The sequence below is a fragment of the Bombina bombina genome, chromosome 2 (assembly GCF_027579735.1).
Source record: "Bombina bombina isolate aBomBom1 chromosome 2, aBomBom1.pri, whole genome shotgun sequence".
In the NCBI taxonomy this organism is placed as follows: domain Eukaryota; kingdom Metazoa; phylum Chordata; class Amphibia; order Anura; family Bombinatoridae; genus Bombina; species Bombina bombina.
In genome coordinates, this window is record NC_069500.1 from 1,077,156,098 (window position 1) to 1,077,179,106 (window position 23,009).

Genomic DNA, 23,009 nt, shown 5'->3' on the forward strand with positions numbered 1-23,009 from the left:
AAACATCTACCCTGTTTGTCGTTTACTCTGGACAGAGGAGAGGTCAAAAAGCTTCGGCAACCTCTTTCCTTTTGGCTTCGGAGCATAATACGCCTAGCCTATGAGACTGCTAGACAGCAGCCCCCTGAAAGGATTACAGCTCATTCCACTAGAGCTGTGGCTTCCACCTGGGCCTTTAAAAATGAGGCCTCTGTTGAACAGATTTGCAAGGCCGCGACTTGGTCTTCACTTCACACTTTTTCCAAATTTTACAAATTTTATACTTTTGCTTCTTCGGAGGCTGTTTTTGGGAGAAAGGTTCTTCAGGCAGTGGTTCCTTCCGCTTAATCCTGCCTTGTCCCTCCCATCATCCGTGTACTTTAGCTTTGGTATTGGTATCCCATAAGTAATGGATGATCCGTGGACTGCATACACTTGACAAGAGAAAACATAATTTATGCTTACCTGATAAATTTATTTCTATTGTAGTGTATCCAGTCCACGGCCCGCCCTGTCCTTTTAAGGCAGGTCTAAATTTTAATTAAACTACAGTCACCACTGCACCCTATGGTTTCTCCTTTCTCTGTTTGTTTTCGGTCGAATGACTGGATATGACAGTTAGGGGAGGAGCTATATAGCAGCTCTGCTGTGGGTGATCCTCTTGCAACTTCCTGTTGGGAAGGAGAATATCCCATAAGTAATGGATGATCCGTGGACTGGATACACTACAAGAGAAATAAATTTATCAGGTAAGCATAAATTTAAATTATGTTTTTGAATGCCCCCTCCTAGATGAGGAGGAGGAGGATATGTTGATAGCATCTGAAGGTGAAATCTGACCATTTAATTGCTCCTACTGATTCTGAAGTTGTATCCTTCAGGTTTCAGCCAGAACACCTCGGCCTGTTACTTAAGGAGGTTTTAGCTACACTGGATGAGTCACCATGGTTGCTGTCAATCCTAAAAGTTTTAGTAGGCTACATAAATATTTTTATGTACTTTCCATGGTGGAAGTTTTTCCTGTACCAGGTCGAGCTACTGAGATTATTGCTATCGAATGGTAGAGACTGGGTATCCCCTTCTCCACCTGTAGTTAAGGGATTTCCTATAACAGGTTCTATCAAGGAATCTTGTCAGACGATATCCAAAGTGGAAGGGACAATTTCCATGCTATCCAGGAGAACTACTATCTCTATAGAGGATAGTTACTACTTTAAGGATCCTATTGATAATAAGTTACAGGATATGTTCACCAGGGTTTATAATGACAACCCATGGTTTGTATGGCTACTGTCTCTAGTGTGGTAGCATACTGTTGATGCCTTTTCTGAATCTATTTTAAACAGACTGTTCCCTTGAAGTCCAGGTTAGGATAAAGGCCCTTAAGTTGGCCAACTCCTTTACCACGGATGCTTCCCTTCAAGTTATCTGGAAGGTAACATTTTGTTTTCTTTATAATGACACAAGTCCATGGATCATCTAATTACTATTGGGAATATCACTCCTGCCCTGCAGGAGGCGGCGAAGACCACGACAGCAAAGCTGTTAAATATCACCTCCTTTCCCTCTCACCCCAGTCATTCTCTTTGCCTAAGTTAAGTGCATGAAGGTGTTAGGTGTTAGAAAAGATTCTTCAATCCAGACTTTATTTTAAAATAGTACAAGATTGTGCTGCTTTGTCCTGGGGTGTAGCCGTAGTCCATATCAGTCTCTTCAGTAGAGCAGTGGTTGCTTTAGAGCAATGGGAACTTGTGGGACATGATTCTTACTGCGCCTCCCATATATTTTATGCTGCCCTAATTAAAGTCTGAGGGTAAATGCTCAGTCTTTTTTATTTCCACAGGTCTATGTGAGGGAGTGGACCTCTCAAGCCTGATGAGCTGCCCTGCTGTTGGGCAGATTTGTGAGGTAAGTGCTGACTTTATTTCTGGGAAGGCAAGTCACTCAGAAAAAGTGGGCATTCTATTTTCATAGAAGGGACCGTTTTAAAGCACTTTATTCTCACAAGGACATTTTAACTCTCCTTACTGGAGAAGAGTCTTTGACAGCAATGTTACGCAGGCACTGGGGCTGAGATAGCTGCTTATTGTGTTAAACTATGGCGGTTCCACTTCTCCCAGCGGTTAAACTTTAACAAATATACAGACCGGGAGATTGTTATTTAGAGACGCCCACGAGGGGCGGAGCCAAGTGTTTCAGTAATCTCAGTATTACGCGCCATTTTTCTTGCATCTGAGAGCAGAGGAGACTGAGCTTCAGGGGGCTGACTAGAAACGCATGGTTGAAAGGAAGCATGCGATTCTAGGAGCGAAGCTCGACTAGGATCGTCTCCTGCTGGAATCCGGATTGTTTAGGCTGCTAAAGGGACTAATCTCTGCTGTTGCAAGGCAGGTAGGCACCTCAGCATAGAGCTGAGGTGTAGAGGTGTCTTTTCTATTTAACTATATACCGCATTTTGCAGTTTAAAATTTAAACCGCAACTTTTATTCTAAAGGGACAGTAACGTATTTGTCAATTTTTTTCTTTTTATTAAAAATTTTACTTATTGCTAAATTGGTCCATTGTGAGTCAGAATGGACCAAGAGGCCTTGCAAATTGTCACTTGTTGTTTGTGGGATGCCAATGTGGAACCACCAATCCCTTTTTGTTCCTCATGTATTGAGGACTTTAAATTATAGGGATACACTTTTTTTCTGAGCCAACATGTTCCAAGGTGGATGTTGTTCAGGAGTCTATTGACAATGTTCAATTTATGCCGCAGCGCTCTCCTCAAGCGTCCCAAAGTTTACCGCCCACAGAAGCAGTGCCCTGTGCTTCCTCTCTAACTTTTTCTGGGGTTACGTTGCAAAACATCGCTTCTCTCATGTCTTCTGCCGTTTCTAATTCGTTGCTTTTCCCATGTTACAGGGAAAACGTAAGGGGAAAAACAGGCATTCAGTAATCGAAGTTTCTGACGCAGTTGTTATTTCGAATGCCCCTCCAAGAAGCCTGAGGAGGATACCGTAGTAGCATCTGAAGGAGAAATTTCAGATTCTGACAGTGTAATTCCTCTTGCTGATACTAAAGTTGTATCGGGTTTAAGCTAGAACACCTCCGTCTGTTACTCAAGGAGGTTTTAGCTATATTGGATGACTGCGACACAGCGTTCGTAGTTAATACTAAGATATCCAGTAAGCTAAACAAATATTTTGATGTACCTTCCTTGGTGGAGGTTTTTCCTTTATTAGATTGTGCTGAGATCATTGCTAAGGAATGGCAGAGACCGGGTATCCCTTTTTCTCCATCTCCTATATTTAAAAATGTTTCCCATAGCAGTCTCTATCAAGGAGTCTTGGCAAACAGTACCCAAGGTGGAAGGGCAGTTTCCACTCTGACCAAGAGAACTACTATACCCATAGAGGATAGTTGTGCGTTTAAGGATCCAATGGATAAAAAATTTGAGGGGTTACTCAAGAAGATGTATGTACACCAAGGGTTACAATGGCAACCTGCGGTGTGCATTGCTACCGTTACTAGCGCGGCGGCATACTGATTTGATGCGCTGTCTGATGCTATTAGGACAGACACTCCCCTTGATGAAATTCAGGATAGGATAAAAGCCCTTGAATTTGCTAATTCCTTTATTACTGATGCTTCCCTACAGGTTATCAAGCTGGGAGCAAAGATTTCAGGCTTTGCCGTCTTAGCTCACAGAGCCTTATGGTTAAAACCTTGGTCTACGAATGTGTCATCTAAGTCTAACTTATAGCTATTCTTTACAAGGGGAAGACCTTGTTTGGACCGGGCTTGATGTAAATAATCTCTGATATCAGGGGAGGAAAAGGGTCATCTTCTCCCTCAAGATAAGAGAAACAAGCAAAAGGGGCGTCAGTAATTTTTCGTTCCTTTCGAAATTTCAAAGGAAATTCTTTCGCCTCCAAGCAGGAACAGTCCAAACCCTCATGGAGGCCCAATTAGTCTTGAAATAAAGGAAAACAATCCAAGAAGCCTGCTATTGAATCAAGGACAGCCTGAAGGGCATTCCCCTGATCCGGGACCGGATCTTGTAGTGGGCAGACTTTCCTTTTCTCTTGTAAGGTGTATCCAGTCCACGGATTCATCCATTACTTGTGGGATATTCTCCTTCCCAACAGGAAGCTGCAAGAGGATCACCCACAGCAGAGCTGTCTATATAGCTCCTCCCCTAACTGCCACCTCCAGTCATTCTCTTGCAGCTCTCGACAAGGGAAGTATCAAGAGAGATGTGGTGAATTAGTGTAGTTTATCTTCAATCAAAAGTTTATTTTTAAACGGTACCGACGTTGTACTGTTTTTTACCTCAGGCAGAAATTAAAAGAAGAGTTTTGCCTGGGGTTTTTGATGATCTTAGCAGGTTGTAACTAAGGTCCACTGCTGTTCTCACACATAACTGAAGAGTATGGGGAAACTTCAGTTGGGGGAACGGCCTGCAGAATTAACTGCCCTGAGGTATGTTCAGTATATTTTTTTTCTAGAGAGATTAGACCTAGAAAATGCTGACAGTGCCTGATATATTTAAGGTAAGCCTGATTGCAGTGATTTAACAAACGACTGGCATCATGCTTGCAGTGAAGGGTAATATTCATATTACTTGCTATTATGGCTTAGTATGTAAAACGTTTGGATAATATAGAAAGAACGTTTTTTTTTTTACTGAGGGTGATAAATCTTTATTTGCGGCCTAGTTTTCCACATGGCTGACTAGATTTCTCCTAGGAGTAGTTATTTATGGCCCTTTCACTTTGAGTGCATGGTGGGAGGGGCCTATTTTTGCGCTCTAATTGCGCAGTTTTTACATTCTGAGACATCCAGCTTCCCTGAAGGAGTCCCCTGACATATTGGACCTCTGTTTTATGAGAAGGTAGGAGCCACAGTAGAGCTGTGGCAGTTTGCTTGTGACTGTTATGACGGTTTTACCGTTTTTTTTTTTGCTTTGTTTTTGAGCCTGAGGGGTTAATCATCCATTTGCAAGTGGGTGCAATGCTATTTTAGTCTGTTATACACACTGTAAAAATTTCATAAAGTTAACTGCTTTTTTTCACTGTTTTGCAGTTTTTGTGTTTGTTTTTTTTCCCTTAAAGGCACAGTACCGTTTTTTATATTCTGCTTTTTCACATTAATTAAAGTGTTTTCCAAGTTTGCTGGTCTCATTACTAGTCTGTTAAACATGTCTGACATAGAGGAAACTCCTTGTTCATTATGTTTAGAAGCCATTGTGGAACCCCCTCTTAGAATGTGTACCAAATGTACTGATCTTACTATAAGTTATAAAGACCATATTCTGGATTTAAAAGATTTATCACCAGAGGAAATTGACAAGTGGTAAGTTATGCCGACTAACTCTCCCCACGTGTCAGAGCCTATAACTCCCGCTCAAGGGATGCCAAGTACATCTAGCGCGCCCATTGCGTATACTTTACAAGAAATGGCGGCAGTTACGAATCATACCCTTACAGAAGTATTGTCCAAACTGCCAGGGTTACAAGGAAAGCGAGACAGCTCTGGGGCTAGAACAAATACAGAGCTCTCTGACGCTTTAGTGGCTATGTCTGATATACCCTCACAATGTGCAGAAGCCGAAGCAGGAGAGCTTCTATCTGTGGGTGATTTTTCTGACTCAGGGAAGATTCTGATATGTCTACATTTTAAATTTAAGCTTGAACACCTCCGCATATTGCTCAGGGAGGTTTTAGCAACTCTGGATGACTGTGACGCCATTGTAGTCCCAGAGAAATTGTGTAAATTGGATAAATACTATGCAGTGCCTGTTTACACTGATGTTTTTCCAATACCTAAGAGATTTTCAGAAATAATTACTAAGGAATGGGATAGACCAGGTGTACCGTTCTCTCCCCCTCCTGTTTTTAAAAAGATGTTTCCTATAGATGCTGCTACACGGGACTTGTGGCAAACAGTCCCTAAGGTGGAGGGAGCAGTCTCTACCCTAGCGAAGCGTACAACTATCCCTGTCGAGGACAGTTGTGCTTTTCTAGATCCAATGGACAAAAAAATTAGAGGGTTACCTTAAGAAAATTTTTACTCAAGGTTTTATTCTACAGCCCCTTGCATGCATTGCCCTTGTCACTTCTGCTGCGGCCTTCTGGTTTGAGTCTCTAGAAGAGGCTCTACAGGTAGAAACCCCATTGGATGATATCCTTGACAAGCTCAAAGCTCTTAAGCTAGCCAAATCATTTGTTTCTGACGCCGTTGTTCATTTAACTAAGCTAACGGCTAAAAATTCAGGTTTTGCTCTTCAGGCGCGTAGGGCGCTATGGCTTAAATCCTGGTCAGCTGACGTTACTTCAAAGTCTAAGCTTCTCAACATTCCCTTCAAAGGGCAGACCCTATTCGGGCCTGGATTGAAGGAGATCATTTCTGATATTACTGGAGGAAAAGGTCACGCCCTTCCTCAGGATAGGTCCAATAAATTAAAGACCAAACAGACTAATTTTCGTTTCTTTTCGAAACTTCAAGAGTGGCGCAGCTTCAACTTCCTCTAATACAAAACAAGAGGGAAATTTTGCCCAGTCCAAGCCGTTCTGGAGACCTAACCAGGCTTGGAACAAAGGAAAGCAGGCCAAAAAACCTGCTGCTGCCTCTAAGACAGCATGAAAGATCAGCCCCCGATCCGGAAACGGATCTAGTAGGGGGCAGACTTTCTCTCTTCGCCCAGGCTTGGGCAAGAGATGTTCAGGATCCCTGGGCGTTGGAAATTGTGTCCCAGAGATATCGTCTGGACTTCAAAGCTTCTTCCCCAAAAGGGAGTTTTCATCTTTCACAATTATCTGCAAACCAGATAAAGAGAGGCATTCTTACATTGTGTAAATGTACAAGACCTCCTAGTTATGGGAGTGATCCACCCAGTTCCAAAGGAGGAACAGGGGCAAGGCTTCTATTCAAATCTCTTTGTGGTTCCCAAGAAAGAGAGATCTAAGATTGGTCTGAAAGTTCCCAAGATCCTAAACAAATTTCTCAGGGTCCCATCCTTCAAGATGGAGACTATTCGAACCATCCTACCTTTGATCCAGGAGGGTCAATATATGACTACCGTGGACTTAAAGGATGCTTATCTTCACATTCCGATACACAGAGATCATCATCGGTTTCTCAGGTTCGCCTTCCTAGACGGGCATTACCAGTTTGTGGCTCTTCCCTTTGGGTTAGCTACGGCACCAAGAATCTTTACAAAGGTTCTAGGGTCACTCTTAGCGGTCCTGAGGCCGCGGGGTATAGCAGTAGCCTCTTACCTAGACGACATTCTGATAAAGGCGTCGAATTTTCAAATCGCCAGGGCCCATACGGACATTGTGCTGGCATTCCTGAGGTCTCATGGGTGGAAGGTGAACGAAGAAAAGAGTTCTCTATCCCCTCTCACAAGAGTTTCCTTCCTAGGAACTCTGATAGATTCTGTAGAAATGAAGATTTACCGGACAGAGGCCAGGTTGTAAAAACTTCTAAATTCCTGCCGTGTTCTTTATTCTACTTCTCGCCCTTCAGTGGCTCAGTGTATGGAAGTGATCGGCTTAATGGTAGCAGCAATGGACATAGTGCCGTTTGCTCGCCTACATCTCAGACCGCTGCAACTCTGCATGCTCAGTCAGTGGAATGGGGATTACACAGATTTGTCCCCTCTACTAAATCTGGATCAAGAGACCAGAGATTGTCTTCTCTGGTGGCTATCTCGGGTCCATCTGTCCAAGGGTATGACATTTCGCAGGCCAGATTGGACAATAGTAACGACAGATGCCAGCTTCTGGGCTGGGGTTCAGTCTGGAACTCCATGAAGGCTCAGGGCTCGTGGACTCAGGAGGAGACACTCCTTCCGATAAACATTCTGGAACTAAGAGCGATATTCAATGTTCTTCAGGCTTGGCCTCAGCTTGCTGCGGTCAGGTTAATCAGATTTCAGTTGGACAATATCACGACTGCAGCCTACATCAACCATCAAGGGGGAACAAGGAGTTCCCTTGCAATGTTGGAGGTTTCAAAAATAATTCTATGGGCAGAGGTTCACTCTTGCCATCTATCAGCTATCCATATCCCAGGAGTAGAGAACTGGGAGGCGGATTTTCTAAGTCGGCAGACTTTTCATCCGGGGGAGTGGGAACTCCATCCGGAAGTGTTTGCACAGTTGATTCAACGTTGGGGCAAACCAGAATTGGATCTCATGGCGTCTCGTCAGAACGCCATGCTTCCTTGTTACGGGTCCAGGTCCAGGGATCCCAAGGCAGTGCTGACAGATGCTCTAGCAGCGCCTTGGTCCTTCAACCTGGCTTATGTGTTTCCACCGTTTCCTCTGCTCCCTCGTCTGCTTGCCAAGATCAAGCAGGAGAGTGCTTCAGGGTTTTTGATAGCACCTGCGTGGCTACGCAGGACTTGGTATGCAGATCTGGTGGACATGTCCTCCCTTCCACCATGGACTCTGCTGTTGAGACGGGACCTTCTACTTCAGGGTCCTTTCAACCATCCAAATCTAATTTCTCTGCGTCTGACTGCTTAGAGATTGAACGCTTGATTCTATCAAAGCGTGTTTTTTCCGAGTCGGTCATTGATACCTTAATTCAGGCTTGAAAGCCTGTCACCAGGAAAATCTATCATAAGATATGATGTAAATATCTTCATTGGTGTGAATCCAAGGGTTACTCATGGAGTAAAGTCAGGATTCCCAGGATATTATCTTTTCTCCAAGAGGGATTGGAGAAGGGATTGTCAGCTAGTTCCTTAAAGGGACAGATTTCTGCTCTGTCTATTCTTTTGCTCAAGCGTCTAGCGGATGTTCCAGACGTTCAGACGTTTTGTCAGGCTTTAGTTAGAATCAAGCCTGTGTTTAAACCTGTTGCTCCGCCATGGAGTTTAAATTTAGTTCTTAAGGTTCTTCAAGGGGTTCCGTTTGAACCTCTGCATTCCATAGATATCAAGCTTTTATCTTGGAAAGTTCTGTTTTTGGTAGCTATTTCTTTGGCTCCAAGTGTTTCAGAGTGATCTGCCTTACAGTGTGATTCGCCTTACAGTGTGATTCCCCTTATCTGATCTTCCATGCAGATAAGGTAGTTTTGCGTACCAAACCTGGGTTTCTTCCTAAGGTGGTATCTAATAAGAATATCAATCAGGAGATTGTTGTTCCGTCACTGTGTCCTAATCCTTCTTCAAAGAAGGAAAGTCTATTACATAATCTTGACGTGGTTCGTGCTTTAAAGTTTTATTTACAAGCTACTAAGGATTTTGGTCAAACATCGGCATTGTTTGTTGTTTACTCTGGACAGAGAAGAGGCCAAAAGGCTTCAGCAACTTCTCTTTCCTTTTGGTTAAGAAGTATAATCCGCTTAGCTTATGAGACTGCTGGCCAGCAGCCTCCTGAAAGAATTACAGCTCATTCCACTAGAGCGGTGGCTTCCACATGGGCTTTTAAAGATTTGTGGTCTTCGCTTCATACTTTTTCTAAATTCTACAAATTTGATACTTTTGCTTCTTCGGAGGCTATTTTTGGGAGAAAGGTCTTACAGGCAGTGGTGCCTTCCGTTTAAGCGCCTGCCTTGTCCCTCCCTTCATCCGTGTCCTGTAGCTTTGGTATTGGTATCCCACAAGTAATGGATGAATCCGTGGACTGGATACACCTTTACAAGAGAACAAAATTTATGCTTACCTGATAAATTTATTTCTCTTGTGGTGTATCCAGTCCACGGCCCGCCCTGTCATTTTAAGGCAGGTGTTTTTTATTTTTTTTAAACTACAGTCACCACTGCACCCTATAGTTTCTACTTTCTCTTGCTTGTCTTCGGTCGAATGACTGGAGGTGGCAGTTAGGGGAGGAGCTATATAGACAGCTCTGCTGTGGGTGATCCTCTTGCAGCTTCCTATTGGGAAGGAGAATATCCCACAAGTAATGGATGAATCCGTGGACTGGATACACCACAAGAGAAATAAATTTATCAGGTAAGCATAAATTGTTTTTTGCTCAGGCTTGGGTTTGAGATGTTCAGGATCCCTGGGCAGTAGAAATAGTGTCCCAGGGATACAGACTAGAGTTCAAAAGTTTTACTCCCAGAGACAGGTTTCTGCTTTCAAGATTATCTGTAGACCAGACAAAAAGAGGCTTTCTTAAAATGTGTACGGGACCTCTCCGACCTGGGAGTGATAGTATCTGTTCCGATGCAGGAAAAGGGTCTGGGATTTTATTCCAATCTGTTCGTGGTTCCCAAAAAAGAGGGAACCTTCAGACCAATTTTAGATCTCAAGAGTCTAAACAAATTCCTCAGAGTACCGTCCTTCAAGATGGAAACTATCTGTTCCATTCTTCCTTTGGTCCAAAAGGGTCAATTTATGACAACTGTGGATTTAAAGGACGCGTACCTGCATGTTTCCATTCACAGGGATCATCACAAGTTTCTATGGTTTGCCTTTCTAGACAAACACTTTCAATTCGTAGCTCTTCCTTTCGGTCTTGCCACAGCTCCCGGGATTTTCTCAAAGATTCTGGGATTTCTGTTGGCGGTGCTTCGATTACGGGGCATTGCAGTGTCACCCTATCTGGACGACATCCTGGTCCTGGCACCCTCCTTTCAACAATCAAGGTCCCACACGGAAATGTTATCCTTCCTGCGATCTCACAGATGGAAGGTAAATTTGGAAAAGATCTCCTTAGTTCAAAATACAAGGGTAACCTTCTTGGGAACCATAATAGATTACCTATCAATGAGGATTTTTCTGACAGAAGTCAGGAAATCAAAGATTTTCAATTCTTGCGTAGCGCTTCAGTCCGCTCCTCAGCCATCAGTGGCTCAGTGCATGGAGGTAGTCCGGCTGTTGGTAGCGGCAATGGACATCATCACGTTCACTCATTTCCATCTCAGACCACTGCAGCTAGACATGCTCAGTCAATGGAACGGAGATTATGCGGATTTGTCTCCACAAACTCTACTGAAACTGGAGACAAGGGATTCTCTTCAATGGTGGTTGTCTCAGGATCATCCCTCCCAGGGAACCTGCTTTCGCAGACCCTCTTGGGTAATTGTGACAACAGATGCCAGCCTTCTGGGATGGGGAGTGGTCTGGGGCTCCCTAAAGACTCAGGGAGTTTGGACTCATTCAGAGTCTGTTCTACCTATCAACATTCTAGAACTAAGAGCGATCTTCAATGCTCTTCTGGCCTGGCCTCAGTTAGCCTTGGCCCAGTTTCAGGTTCCAGTCGTACAACAACTTCAGTGGCTTACATCAATCATCAGGGAGAAACACAGAGTTCCTTAGCAATGAAAGAGGTAGCCAAAATACTACTTTGGGCGGAAACCCACTCTTGTCTGTCAGCGATCCACATCCCAGGGGTGGACAACTGTGAGGCGGACTTCCTGAGCAGGCAGACCTTGCACACGGGGGAGTGGGAACTCCATTCGGAAGTGTTTTCCAGCCTGATTCTCAGGGTCAGCCGGAATTGGATCTTATGGCATCTCGTCAGAATGCCAAGCTTCCGCGGTACAGATCGAGGTCCAGGGACCCTCAGGCGGTACTGAGACGCCCCCTATTTCCTCCGTTCACTCTTCTTCCTTGGGTCATTGCTCGAATCAAGAAGGAGAAGGAGTCGGTGATCCTCATTGCACCAGCTTGGCCTCGCAGGATTTGGTATGCAGATCTAGTGGACATGTCATCTCGTCCACCTTGGAGACTTCCGTAGAGGAAGGCTCTTCTACTTCAAGGGCCCTTCCTTCATCCGAATCTAGTTTCTCTGAAGCTGACTGCTTGGAGATTGAACGCTTTATTTTATCTAAGTGGGGCTTTTCAGAATCGGTCATAGAGACCATGATTCGGCTCGTAACCCTGTGACTAGCAAAAATTACTACAAGATATGGCATAAATATATCTATTGGTGTGAATCCAAATGCTACTCTTGGAGTAGAGTTAGGATTCCTAGAATTTTGTCTTTTCTCCAAGAGGGTCAAATATCTGCCTTGTCTATTTTGTTACACAAGCGTCTGGCGGACGTACCAGATGTGCAATCTTTTTGCCAGGCCTGTGTTCAAACTAGTTACTTCTTAATTTAGTTCTTAAGGTTCTTCGAGGGGCTCTGTTTGAGCCTATGCATTCCTTAGATATTAAGTTGTTATCTTAGAAAGTTTTGTTTCTTGTTGCTATTTCTTCTGCTCGTAGAGTGTCAGAACTCTCGGCATTGCAGTATGAGTCTCCTTACCTTATTTTTCATTCGGATAAGGTAGTTGTACATACAAAGTTAGGTTTTCTACCTAAGGTAGTTTCTGACAGGAACATTAATCAGGAGATTGTTGTTCCTTCCTTATGTCCTAATCCTTCTCAGAAGGAACGTCTTCTGCACAATTTAGACGTGGTACGTGCCTTAAAATTTTACTTGCAGGCGACTAAGGATTTTCGTCCGTCTTCTGCTTTGTGGTTTTCTCTGGAAAACGTAAGGGACAGAAAGCTATGGCTACTTCTCTTTCCTTTTGGATGAAGAGTAATTATTTGTTTTGCCTATGAAACTGCTGGACAGTGTCCTCCAGAGAGTGTTGCAGCTCATTCCACGAGGGCTGTTGCTTCCTCATGGGCATTCAAGAATGAAGCTTCTGTGGAATAGATTTGCAAGGCTGCAACTTGGTCCTCTCCACACTTTTTCAAACTTTTATAAATTTGACACTCTTTCCTCGGCTGAGGCCGTTTTTGGGAGAAAGGTTCTTCATGCAGTGGTGCCTTCCTTTTCGGTTTCCGGTCTTGTCCCTCCCTTATCTGTGTACTTGGGTATTGATTCCCAACAGTAATTAATGATGATCCGTGGACTCATCGTGTCATTAGAAAGAAACCAAAATTTATGCTTACCTGATAAATTTATTTCTTGACACAATGAGTCCACGGGCCACCCTGTTATTTAGACAGGTGGTTAGTATTTTATAAACTTCAGACACCTGCACCTTGTTGCTTCCTTTCTCTCCTTTACTTATATTTAACAGCTTTGCTGTGGTGCTCTTTGCTGCCTCGTGCTGGGCAGGAGTGATATTCCCAATAGTAATTAATGATGATCCGTGGACTCATCGTGTCAAGAAATAAATACATTTATCAGGTAAGCATAAATTTTTGCTTTTTCAGTTTGTGGGTGTGATCCTATTTGCATTCCATTTCATATTATGGGGTGCGTTTGTTCCACATATTTAGCATTGCACAAGATGCCCCCATGAGAGCGAGGCTAATCAATCACCCGGTCAAATGTGTCAGAAGTGATTTGCATCTGCCAATTCTTGGTGGTGGAGTGAGGGTTTAGGGGTTTAAACACACAGGGCGGCAGGGCAGGGTCACTAGTCTTAAAATGAAATGTTCTAATAAAGTAAAGTGGAGCATGTTTTGTGTTTAGTTTTGTTTTTTGTTTGTTTTTACAATAATGGAGCTTATATGGTGAAACCATATTTTTTTTAATTTATTTTTTTTAACTTACATATTAGATTCCTGTATACTCACTGATTCTTCTGTTAACCATGTAATAATTAGCTGACATTATTTTTTTATGTATAGGATAGAGCACACAGAATTGGTCAAACAAAAACTGTGAGGGTGTTCAGGTTTATCACAGACAACACTATTGAAGAACGGATAGTAGAGCGTGCAGAGATGAAACTGAGATTGGATTCCATAGTCATTCAGCAAGGTATGTTTTTTTGCTTTATGGATTTTTTGTTGTTGTAAGAATTATAAACAGAATATATTTAGGAGAAAGCTCGGTCAACTTGTAATAGCATATGTGTGTTTAAAATTCTAAATTTGTTTTTGTGATTATGCAATCATAACCTTTACCACTTGATAACTGGACTAGGGATGTGCAGCATATAGCTTGTAGTCTGTTTTATCCCAATAATATAGCCCTATGTTAAAGGCAAATACCACAAAATAACTACCCTCTTTTTTTCCCCTTTAGTAGTTATACTATTTAGCATACTCTTTTTAATCTATTTTAATAAGTCTCATACATCTCCTCTGGTCAGAATTCTGAGACTCAAGCAGGTTCTGTGACGCACTAGGCCACTGATTTTTAAACCTGTCCTCAGGCCTCATTTAATGGATTACTGAAGTGGAGCACAGGTAAAATGATCAGGTAAAACCTGGTTATGTTACCTGCTCTCATTCAAGGTAATCCCAAAAACCTGGCCAGTTAGGGAGGCTTGAGGACAGGTCTGAAAACCAATGCACTAGGGTGTCCAGCTGCCATGGTTGAAAATACATTTTATACAATCTCTTAATATCCAGGTGAAGATATTGAGATGGCAAGTTTTCCTTCACTTGTCATTTTCTTCAGTCACCTAATAAGACAAATTATTTTCCAACTTGGTCTAATTAGTTAATTATAATGACAGATTGTTTTTTTTTTTTTTTTTTTTTTTTTTTTTTTTTGACACGTCAAAGGGACAGTCAACACCAGAATTTTTGTTCTTTAAAAGGAAAGATAATCCCTTTATTACCCATTCCCCAGTTTTGCATAACCAACAGTTATAATAATACACGTTTCTCCAACATAGGTGTGTCCGGTCCACGGCGTCATCCTTACTTGTGGGATATTCTCTTCCCCAACAGGAAATGGCAAAGAGCCCAGCAAAGCTGGTCACATGATCCCTCCTAGGCTCCGCCTACCCCAAGTCATTCTCTTTGCCGTTGTACAGGCAACATCTCCACGGAGATGGCTTAGAGTTTTTTAGTGTTTAACTGTAGTTTTTATTATTCAATCAAGAGTTTGTTATTTTAAAATAGTGCTGGTATGTACTATTTACTCTGAAACAGAAAAGAGATGAAGATTTCTGTTTGTATGAGGAAAATGATTTTAGCAACCGTTACTAAAATCCATGGCTGTTCCACACAGGACTGTTGAGAGGAATTAACTTCAGTTGGGGGAACAGTGAGCAGTCTTTTGCTGCTTGAGGTATGACACATTCTAACAAGACGATGTAATGCTGGAAGCTGTCATTTTCCCTATGGGATCCGGTAAGCCATTTTTATTCAGACAGTAAATAAGGGCTTCACAAGGGCTTATTAAGACTGTAGACATTTTCTGGGCTAAATCGATTCATATATTACACATATTTAGCCTTGAGGAATCATTTAATATGGGTATTTTTGTTAAATAATATCGGCAGGCACTGTTTTAGACACCTTATTCTCTAGGGGCTTTCCCTAATCATAGGCAGAGCCTCATTTTCGCGCCGGTATTGCGCACTTGTTTTTGAGAAGCATGACATGCAGTCGCATGTGTGAGGAGCTCTGATACATAGAAAAGACTTTCTGAAGGCGTCATTTGGTATCGTATTCCCCTTTGGGCTTGGTTGGGTCTCAGCAAAGCAGATACCAGGGACTGTAAAGGGGTTAAAGTTAAAAACGGCTCCGGTTCCGTTATTTTAAGGGTTAAAGCTTCCAAATTTGGTGTGCAATACTTTTAAGGCTTTAAGACACTGTGGTGAAATTTTGGTGAATTTTGAACAATTCCTTCATACTTTTTCGCAATTGCAGTAATAAAGTGTGTTCAGTTTAAAATTTAAAGTGACAGTAACGGTTTTATTTTAAAACGTTTTTTGTACTTTGTTATCAAGTTTATGCCTGTTTAACATGTCTGAACTACCAGATAGACTGTGTTCTGAATGTGGGGAAGCCAAGGTTCCTTCTCATTTAAATAAATGTGATTTATGTGACACTGAAAATGATGCCCAAGATGATTCCTCAAGTGAGGGGAGTAAGCATGGTACTGCATCATTCCCTCCTTCGTCTACACGAGTCTTGCCCACTCAGGAGGCCCCTAGTACATCTAGCGCGCCAATACTCCTTACTATGCAACAATTAACGGCTGTAATGGATAATTCTATCAAAAACATTTTAGCCAAAATGCCCACTTATCAGCGTAAGCGCGACTGCTCTGTTTTAGATACTGAAGAGCATGAGGACGCTGATGATAATGGTTCTGAAATGCCCCTACACCAGTCTGAGGGGGCCAGGGAGGTTTTGTCTGAGGGAGAAATTTCAGATTCAGGGAAAATTTCTCAACAAGCTGAACCCGATGTGATTACATTTAAATTTAAGTTGGAACATCTCCGCGCTCTGCTTAAGGAGGTATTATCCACTCTGGATGATTGTGAGAATTTGATCATCCCAGAGAAACTATGTAAAATGGACAAGTTCCTAGAGGTCCCGGGGCTCCCAGAAGCTTTTCCTATACCCAAGCGGGTGGCGGACATTGTAAATAAAGAATGGGAAAGGCCCGGTATACCTTTCGTCCCTCCCCCCATATTTAAAAAATTGTTTCCTATGGTCGACCCTAGAAAGGACTTATGGCAGACTGTCCCCAAGGTCGAGGGAGCGGTTTCCACTTTAAACAAACGCACCACTATACCCATAGAAGATAGTTGTGCTTTCAAAGATCCTATGGATAAAAAATTAGAAGGTTTGCTTAAAAAGATGTTTGTTCAGCAAGGTTACCTTCTACAACCAATTTCATGCATTGTCCCTGTCACTACAGCCGCGTGTTTCTGGTTCGATGAGCTAGTAAAGGCGGTCGATAGTGATTCTCCTCCTTATGAGGAGATTATGGACAGAATCCGTGCTCTCAAATTGGCTAATTCTTTCACCCTAGACGCCACTTTGCAATTGGCTAGGTTAGCGGCGAAGAATTCTGGGTTTGCTATTGTGGCGCGTAGAGCGCTTTGGTTGAAATCTTGGTCAGCGGATGCGTCTTCCAAGAACAAACTCCTTAACATTCCTTTCAAGGGGAAAACGCTGTTTGGCCCTGACTTGAAAGAGATTATCTCTGATATCACTGGGGGTAAGGGCCACGCCCTTCCGCAGGATAGGTCTTTCAAGGCCAAAAATAAACCTAATTTTCGTCCCTTTCGTAGAAACGGACCAGCCCCAAGTGCTACGTCCTCTAAGCAAGAGCGTAATACTTCTCAAGCCAAGCCAGCCTGGAGACCAATGCAAGGCTGGAACAAGGGAAAGCAGGCCAAGAAACCTGCCACTGCTACCAAGACAGCATGAAATGTTGGCCCCCGATCCGGGACCGGATCTGGTGGGGGGCAGACTCTCTCTCTTTGCTCAGGCTTGGGCAAGAGATGTTCTGGATCCTTGGGCACTAGAAATAGTCTCCCAAGGTTATCTTCTGGAATTCAAGGGGCTTCCCCCAAGGGGGAGGTTCCACAGGTCTCAATTGTCTTCAGACCACATAAAGAGACAGGCATTCTTACATTGTGTAGAAGACCTGTTAAAAATGGGAGTGATTCATCCTGTTCCATTAGGAGAACAAGGGATGGGGTTCTACTCCAATCTGTTCATAGTTCCCAAAAAAGAGGGAACGTTCAGACCAATCTTAGATCTCAAGATCTTAAACAAGTTTCTCAAGGTTCCATCGTTCAAAATGGAAACCATTCGAACAATTCTTCCTTCCATCCAGGAAGGTCAATTCATGACCACGGTGGATTTAAAGGATGCGTATCTACATATTCCTATCCACAAGGAACATCATCGGTTCCTAAGGTTCGCATTCCTGGACAAGCATTACCAGTTCGTGGCGCTTCCTTTCGGATTAGCCACTGCTCCAAGGATTTTCACAAAGGTACTAGGGTCCCTTCTAGCGGTGCTAAGACCAAGGGGCATTGCAGTAGTACCTTACTTGGACGACATTCTGATTCAAGCGTCGTCCCTTCCTCAAGCAAAGGCTCACACGGACATAGTCCTGGCCTTTCTCAGATCTCACGGATGGAAAGTGAACGTGGAAAAGAGTTCTCTATCTCCGTCGACAAGGGTTCCCTTCTTGGGAACAATAATAGACTCCTTAGAAATGAGGATTTTTCTGACAGAGGCCAGAAAAACAAAACTTCTAAACTCTTGTCAAACACTTCATTCCGTTCCTCTTCCTTCCATAGCGCAGTGCATGGAAGTAATAGGTTTGATGGTAGCGGCAATGGACATAGTTCCTTTTGCGCGCATTCATCTAAGACCATTACAACTGTGCATGCTCAGTCAGTGGAATGGGGACTATACAGACTTGTCTCCGAAGATACAAGTAAATCAGAGGACCAGAGACTCACTCCGTTGGTGGCTGTCCCTGGACAACCTGTCACAAGGGATGACCTTCCGCAGACCAGAGTGGGTCATTGTCACGACCGACGCCAGTCTGATGGGCTGGGGCGCGGTCTGGGGATCCCTGAAAGCTCAGGGTCTTTGGTCTCGGGAAGAATCTCTTCTACCGATAAATATTCTGGAACTGAGAGCGATATTCAATGCTCTCAAGGCTTGGCCTCAGCTAGCAAAGGCCAAGTTCATACGGTTTCAATCAGACAACATGACGACTGTTGCGCACATCAACCATCAGGGGGGAACAAGGAGTTCCCTGGCGATGGAAGAAGTGACCAAAATCATTCAATGGGCGGAGACTCACTCCTGCCACCTGTCTGCAATCCACATCCCAGGAGTGGAAAATTGGGAAGCGGATTTTCTGAGTCGTCAGACATTACATCCGGGGGAGTGGGAACTCCATCCGGAAATCTTTGCCCAAATTACTCAACTGTGGGGCATTCCAGACATGGATCTGATGGCCTCTCGTCAGAACTTCAAGGTTCCTTGCTACGGGTCCAGATCCAGGGATCCCAAGGCGACTCTAGTAGATGCACTAGTAGCACCTTGGACCTTCAAACTAGCTTATGTATTCCCGCCGTTTCCTCTCATCCCCAGGCTGGTAGCCAGGATCAATCAGGAGAGGGCGTCGGTGATCTTGATAGCTCCTGCGTGGCCACGCAGGACTTGGTATGCAGATCTGGTGAATATGTCATCGGCTCCACCATGGAAGCTACCTTTGAGACGAGACCTTCTTGTTCAAGGTCCGTTCGAACATCCGAATCTGGTCTCACTCCAGCTGACTGCTTGGAGATTGAACGCTTGATCTTATCAAAACGAGGGTTCTCAGATTCTGTTATTGATACTCTTGTTCAGGCCAGAAAGCCTGTAACTAGAAAAATTTACCACAAAATATGGAAAAAATATATCTGTTGGTGTGAATCTAAAGGATTCCCTTGGGACAAGGTAAAGATTCCTAAGATTCTATCCTTTCTTCAAGAAGGATTGGAGAAAGGATTATCTGCAAGTTCCTTGAAGGGACAGATTTCTGCCTTGTCTGTGTTACTTCACAAAAAACTGGCAGCTGTGCCAGATGTTCAAGCCTTTGTTCAGGCTCTGGTTAGAATAAAGCCTGTTTACAAACCTTTGACTCCTCCTTGGAGTCTCGACTTAGTTCTTTCAGTTCTTCAGGGGGTTCCGTTTGAACCCTTACATTCCGTTGATATTAAGTTATTATCTTGGAAAGTTTTGTTTTTGGTTGCAATTTCTTCTGCTAGAAGAGTTTCAGAATTATCTGCTCTGCAGTGTTCTCCTCCTTATCTGGTGTCCCATGCAGATAAGGTGGTTTTACGTACTAAACCTGGTTTTCTTCCAAAAGTTGTTTCTAACAAAAACATTAACCAGGAGATAGTCGTGCCTTCTTTGTGTCCGAAACCAGTTTCGAAGAAGGAACGTTTGTTGCACAATTTGGATGTTGTTCGCGCTCTAAAATTCTATTTAGATGCTACAAAGGATTTTAGACAAACATCTTCCTTGTTTGTTGTTTATTCTGGTAAAAGGAGAGGTCAAAAAGCAACTTCTACCTCTCTCTCTTTTTGGATTAAAAGCATCATCAGATTGGCTTACGAGACTGCCGGACGGCAGCCTCCTGAAAGAATCACAGCTCATTCCACTAGGGCTGTGGCTTCCACATGGGCCTTCAAGAACGAGGCTTCTGTTGATCAGATATGTAGGGCAGCGACTTGGTCTTCACTGCACACTTTTACCAAATTTTACAAGTTTGATACGTTTGCTTCTTCTGAGGCTATTTTTGGGAGAGAGGTTTTGCAAACCGTGGTGCCTTCCATTTAGGTGACCTGATTTGCTCCCTCCCTTCATCCGTGTCCTAAAGCTTTGGTATTGGTTCCCACAAGTAAGGATGACGCCGTGGACCGGACACACCTATGTTGGAGAAAACAGAATTTATGTTTACCTGATAAATTACTTTCTCCAACGGTGTGTCGGGTCCACGGCCCGCCCTGGTTTTTTTAATCAGGTCTGATAATTTATTTTCTTTAACTACAGTCACCACGGTATCATATGGTTTCTCCTATGCAAATATTCCTCCTTAACGTCGGTCGAATGACTGGGGTAGGCGGAGCCTAGGAGGGATCATGTGACCAGCTTTGCTGGGCTCTTTGCCATTTCCTGTTGGGGAAGAGAATATCCCACAAGTAAGGATGACGCCGTGGACCGGACACACCGTTGGAGAAAGTAATTTATCAGGTAAACATAAATTCTGTTTTTACCTCTGTAATTACCTTGTATCTAAGCTTCTGCTGACGGCCCCCTTATTTCAGTTCTTTTGACAGACTTGCATTTTAGCCAGTAAGTGCTCACTCCTAGGTCACTTCACATGCATGAGCTCAATATTATGTATATGAAACACATAAACCTAATGCCCTCTAGTGGTCAACATCCATTCAGATTAGAGGCAGTCTTCAAGGTCTAGGAAATTAGCATATGAACTTCCTAGGTTTAGCTTTTAACTAAGAATAACAAGAGAACCAAGTAAAATTGGTGATAAAAGTAAATTGGGAAGTTGTTTAAAAATACATGCCCTATTTAAATCATGAGGGTTTTTTTGGACTTGATTGTCCCTTTAAATAGGATGGTATAATTTGTTTGGTTTTACTTTGGAACAACCTTTCTTTTGAGGGAAAAGAATAAATACTGCTGTGCTAGTGTAATATTTGCCATTTGTAATAATGAATGTAGTATCAATAACAATTATTGGTTTTCAGTTGAACATTTTATTTCTTTTTAATGACACGATGAGTCCACGGATAATCTTAATTTCTATTGGGAATACCACTCCTGCCCTGCAGGAGGCAGCAAAGAGCACCACAGCAAAGCTGTTAAATATCTCCCAACCCAGTCATTCTCTTTGCCTACGTTAAGTGCTAGGAAGTGGTAAAGTTAGGTGTTATTTTAGATTCTTCAATCAAGAGTTTATTATTTTTAAAGTGGTGCTCGATTGTGCTTCTTTGTCCTAGGGTGTAGCCGTAGTCCACATCAGTCTCTTCAGTAGAGCAGTGGGGGCTTTAGAGCAATGAGAACTGGTGGGACATAATTCTCACTGCTCCTCTTATAGATTTTATGCTGCCCTAATTGTGAAGACCTGAGGGGAAATACTCAGTCTCTTTTGTTCCACAGGCCTATGGGAGGGAGATGACCTCTCAAGCCGGGTGAGATGCCTTGCTGTCGGGCATTGATCAGGTAAGTGCTTACTTTATTTATATCTGGATCACTCAGAAAAAGTGGGCACTATTTACTTGGTTGCTTCTCTTGGGACATTTTTATTTCTCCTTACTGAAGGAGACTATTAGAAAGCATAGCAGGCACTGGGGCTGAGAATGTTGTGTAGTTAAATTTTTATGGCGGTTCCACTGCTCCCGGCGGTTTAACTTGAATAATACCGACCGGGGGATTATTAATTTGAGACGCCCATGAGGAGTGGAGCTAAGGGTGGTGAGATTTTTAGCATTACATGCCATTTCTCTTGCATCTACGGAGGTGACAGTTACAGGCCGACTAGAAGCGCTTGGGTTCATAAGAAAGACAAGCATTTCTAGGAGCAGTTCTCAAATCATTTCCTGCTGCTCTACGGATCATCTGCTTTGCTAGTGGGACTTATCTCCTGTGTTGTGGGGCAGGTAGGCACCTCAGCAGACAGCTGAGGTGTTGAAGTGTTTGTGATTTTTGTCTCAGTATCGTTTTTACCGCATTCTTCAGTTTATAGTAAAAAAAGTTAGTTTAATTTTTAAAGTAACAGTAACATTTTTTTTGTCAAGTTTAATTTTGTTAAAAATTCACTTTTTTTCATGTAATTGGCAACAGTCCATTATCTAGTGACATATGAGATATACAATCCTACCAGGAGGGGCAAAGTTTCCCAAACCTCAAAATGCCTATAAATACACTCCTCACCACACCCACAATTCAGTTTTACAAACTTTGCCTCCTATGGAGGGGGTGAAGTAAGTTTGTGCTAAGATTTCTACGTTGATATGCGCTTCTCAACATTGTTGAAGCCCGATTCCTCTCAGAGTACAGCGAATGTCAGAGGGACGTGTAGGGAGTATCACTTATTTGAATACGATGATTTCCCTAACGGGAGTCTATTTCATAGGTTCTCTGTTATCGGTCGTAGAGATTCATCTCCTACCTCCCTTTTTTACTTACCTGATAAATTCATTTCTTTCATATTGGCAAGAGTCCATGAGGCCCACCCTTTTTATGGTGGTTATGATTTTTTGTATAAAGCACAATTATTTCCAAATTTCCCTTGATGCTTTCTACTCCTTTCTTTATCACCCCACTGCTTGGCTATTTGTTAAACTGAATTGTGGGTGTGGTGAGGGGTGTATTTATAGGCATTTTGAGGTTTGGGAAACTTTGCCCCTCCTGGTAGGATTGTATATCCCATATGTCACTAGCTCATGGACTCTTGCCAATATGAAAGAAATGAATTTATCAGGTAAATTCTTACATAAATTATGTTTTTTGATTGCTAGTTCTATCCATTAAGAGTAATAATGGATCATGAGGCCTTGCAAACTGCCAAAAGCGCTTTGTTTTGATGACAATGTGGAACCACCAATCCCTTTTTTGTTCCTCTTGTATTGAGAGGACTATAAATTACAGGGATAAAAATTTTCCTGAGCCAACATTTTCTAAAGAACATGCCGTTCAGGAATCTGACAATGTTCAATATATGCTGCAGCTTTCTCCTCAAGCGTCCCCAAATTTTACTGCCCTCACATGCAGTGCTCTGTTTCCTCGGTGGCTCCAGTTGGGGTTACTTTAAAAGACATCGCTTCTCTCATGTCTTCTGCAGTTTCAGATGTGTTGTCTGCCTTTCCTATGTTGCAAGGAAAGCGTAAGAGGAAAATCAGACA

The 23,009-nt window shown here is 42.9% G+C and overlaps 1 protein-coding gene across 1 annotated transcript in view; it reads left to right on the plus strand.

Moving 5' to 3' along the window:
• The window catches only part of SMARCA5 (SWI/SNF related, matrix associated, actin dependent regulator of chromatin, subfamily a, member 5), a gene marked incomplete in the record, with an annotated part of 249,902 nt that overhangs the window by 211,398 nt on the left and 15,495 nt on the right, over window positions 1-23,009 (plus strand). The window contains 1 exon segment of the mRNA XM_053700211.1: window positions 13,501-13,633. Coding sequence (XP_053556186.1) covers window positions 13,501-13,633 — 133 coding nt within the window.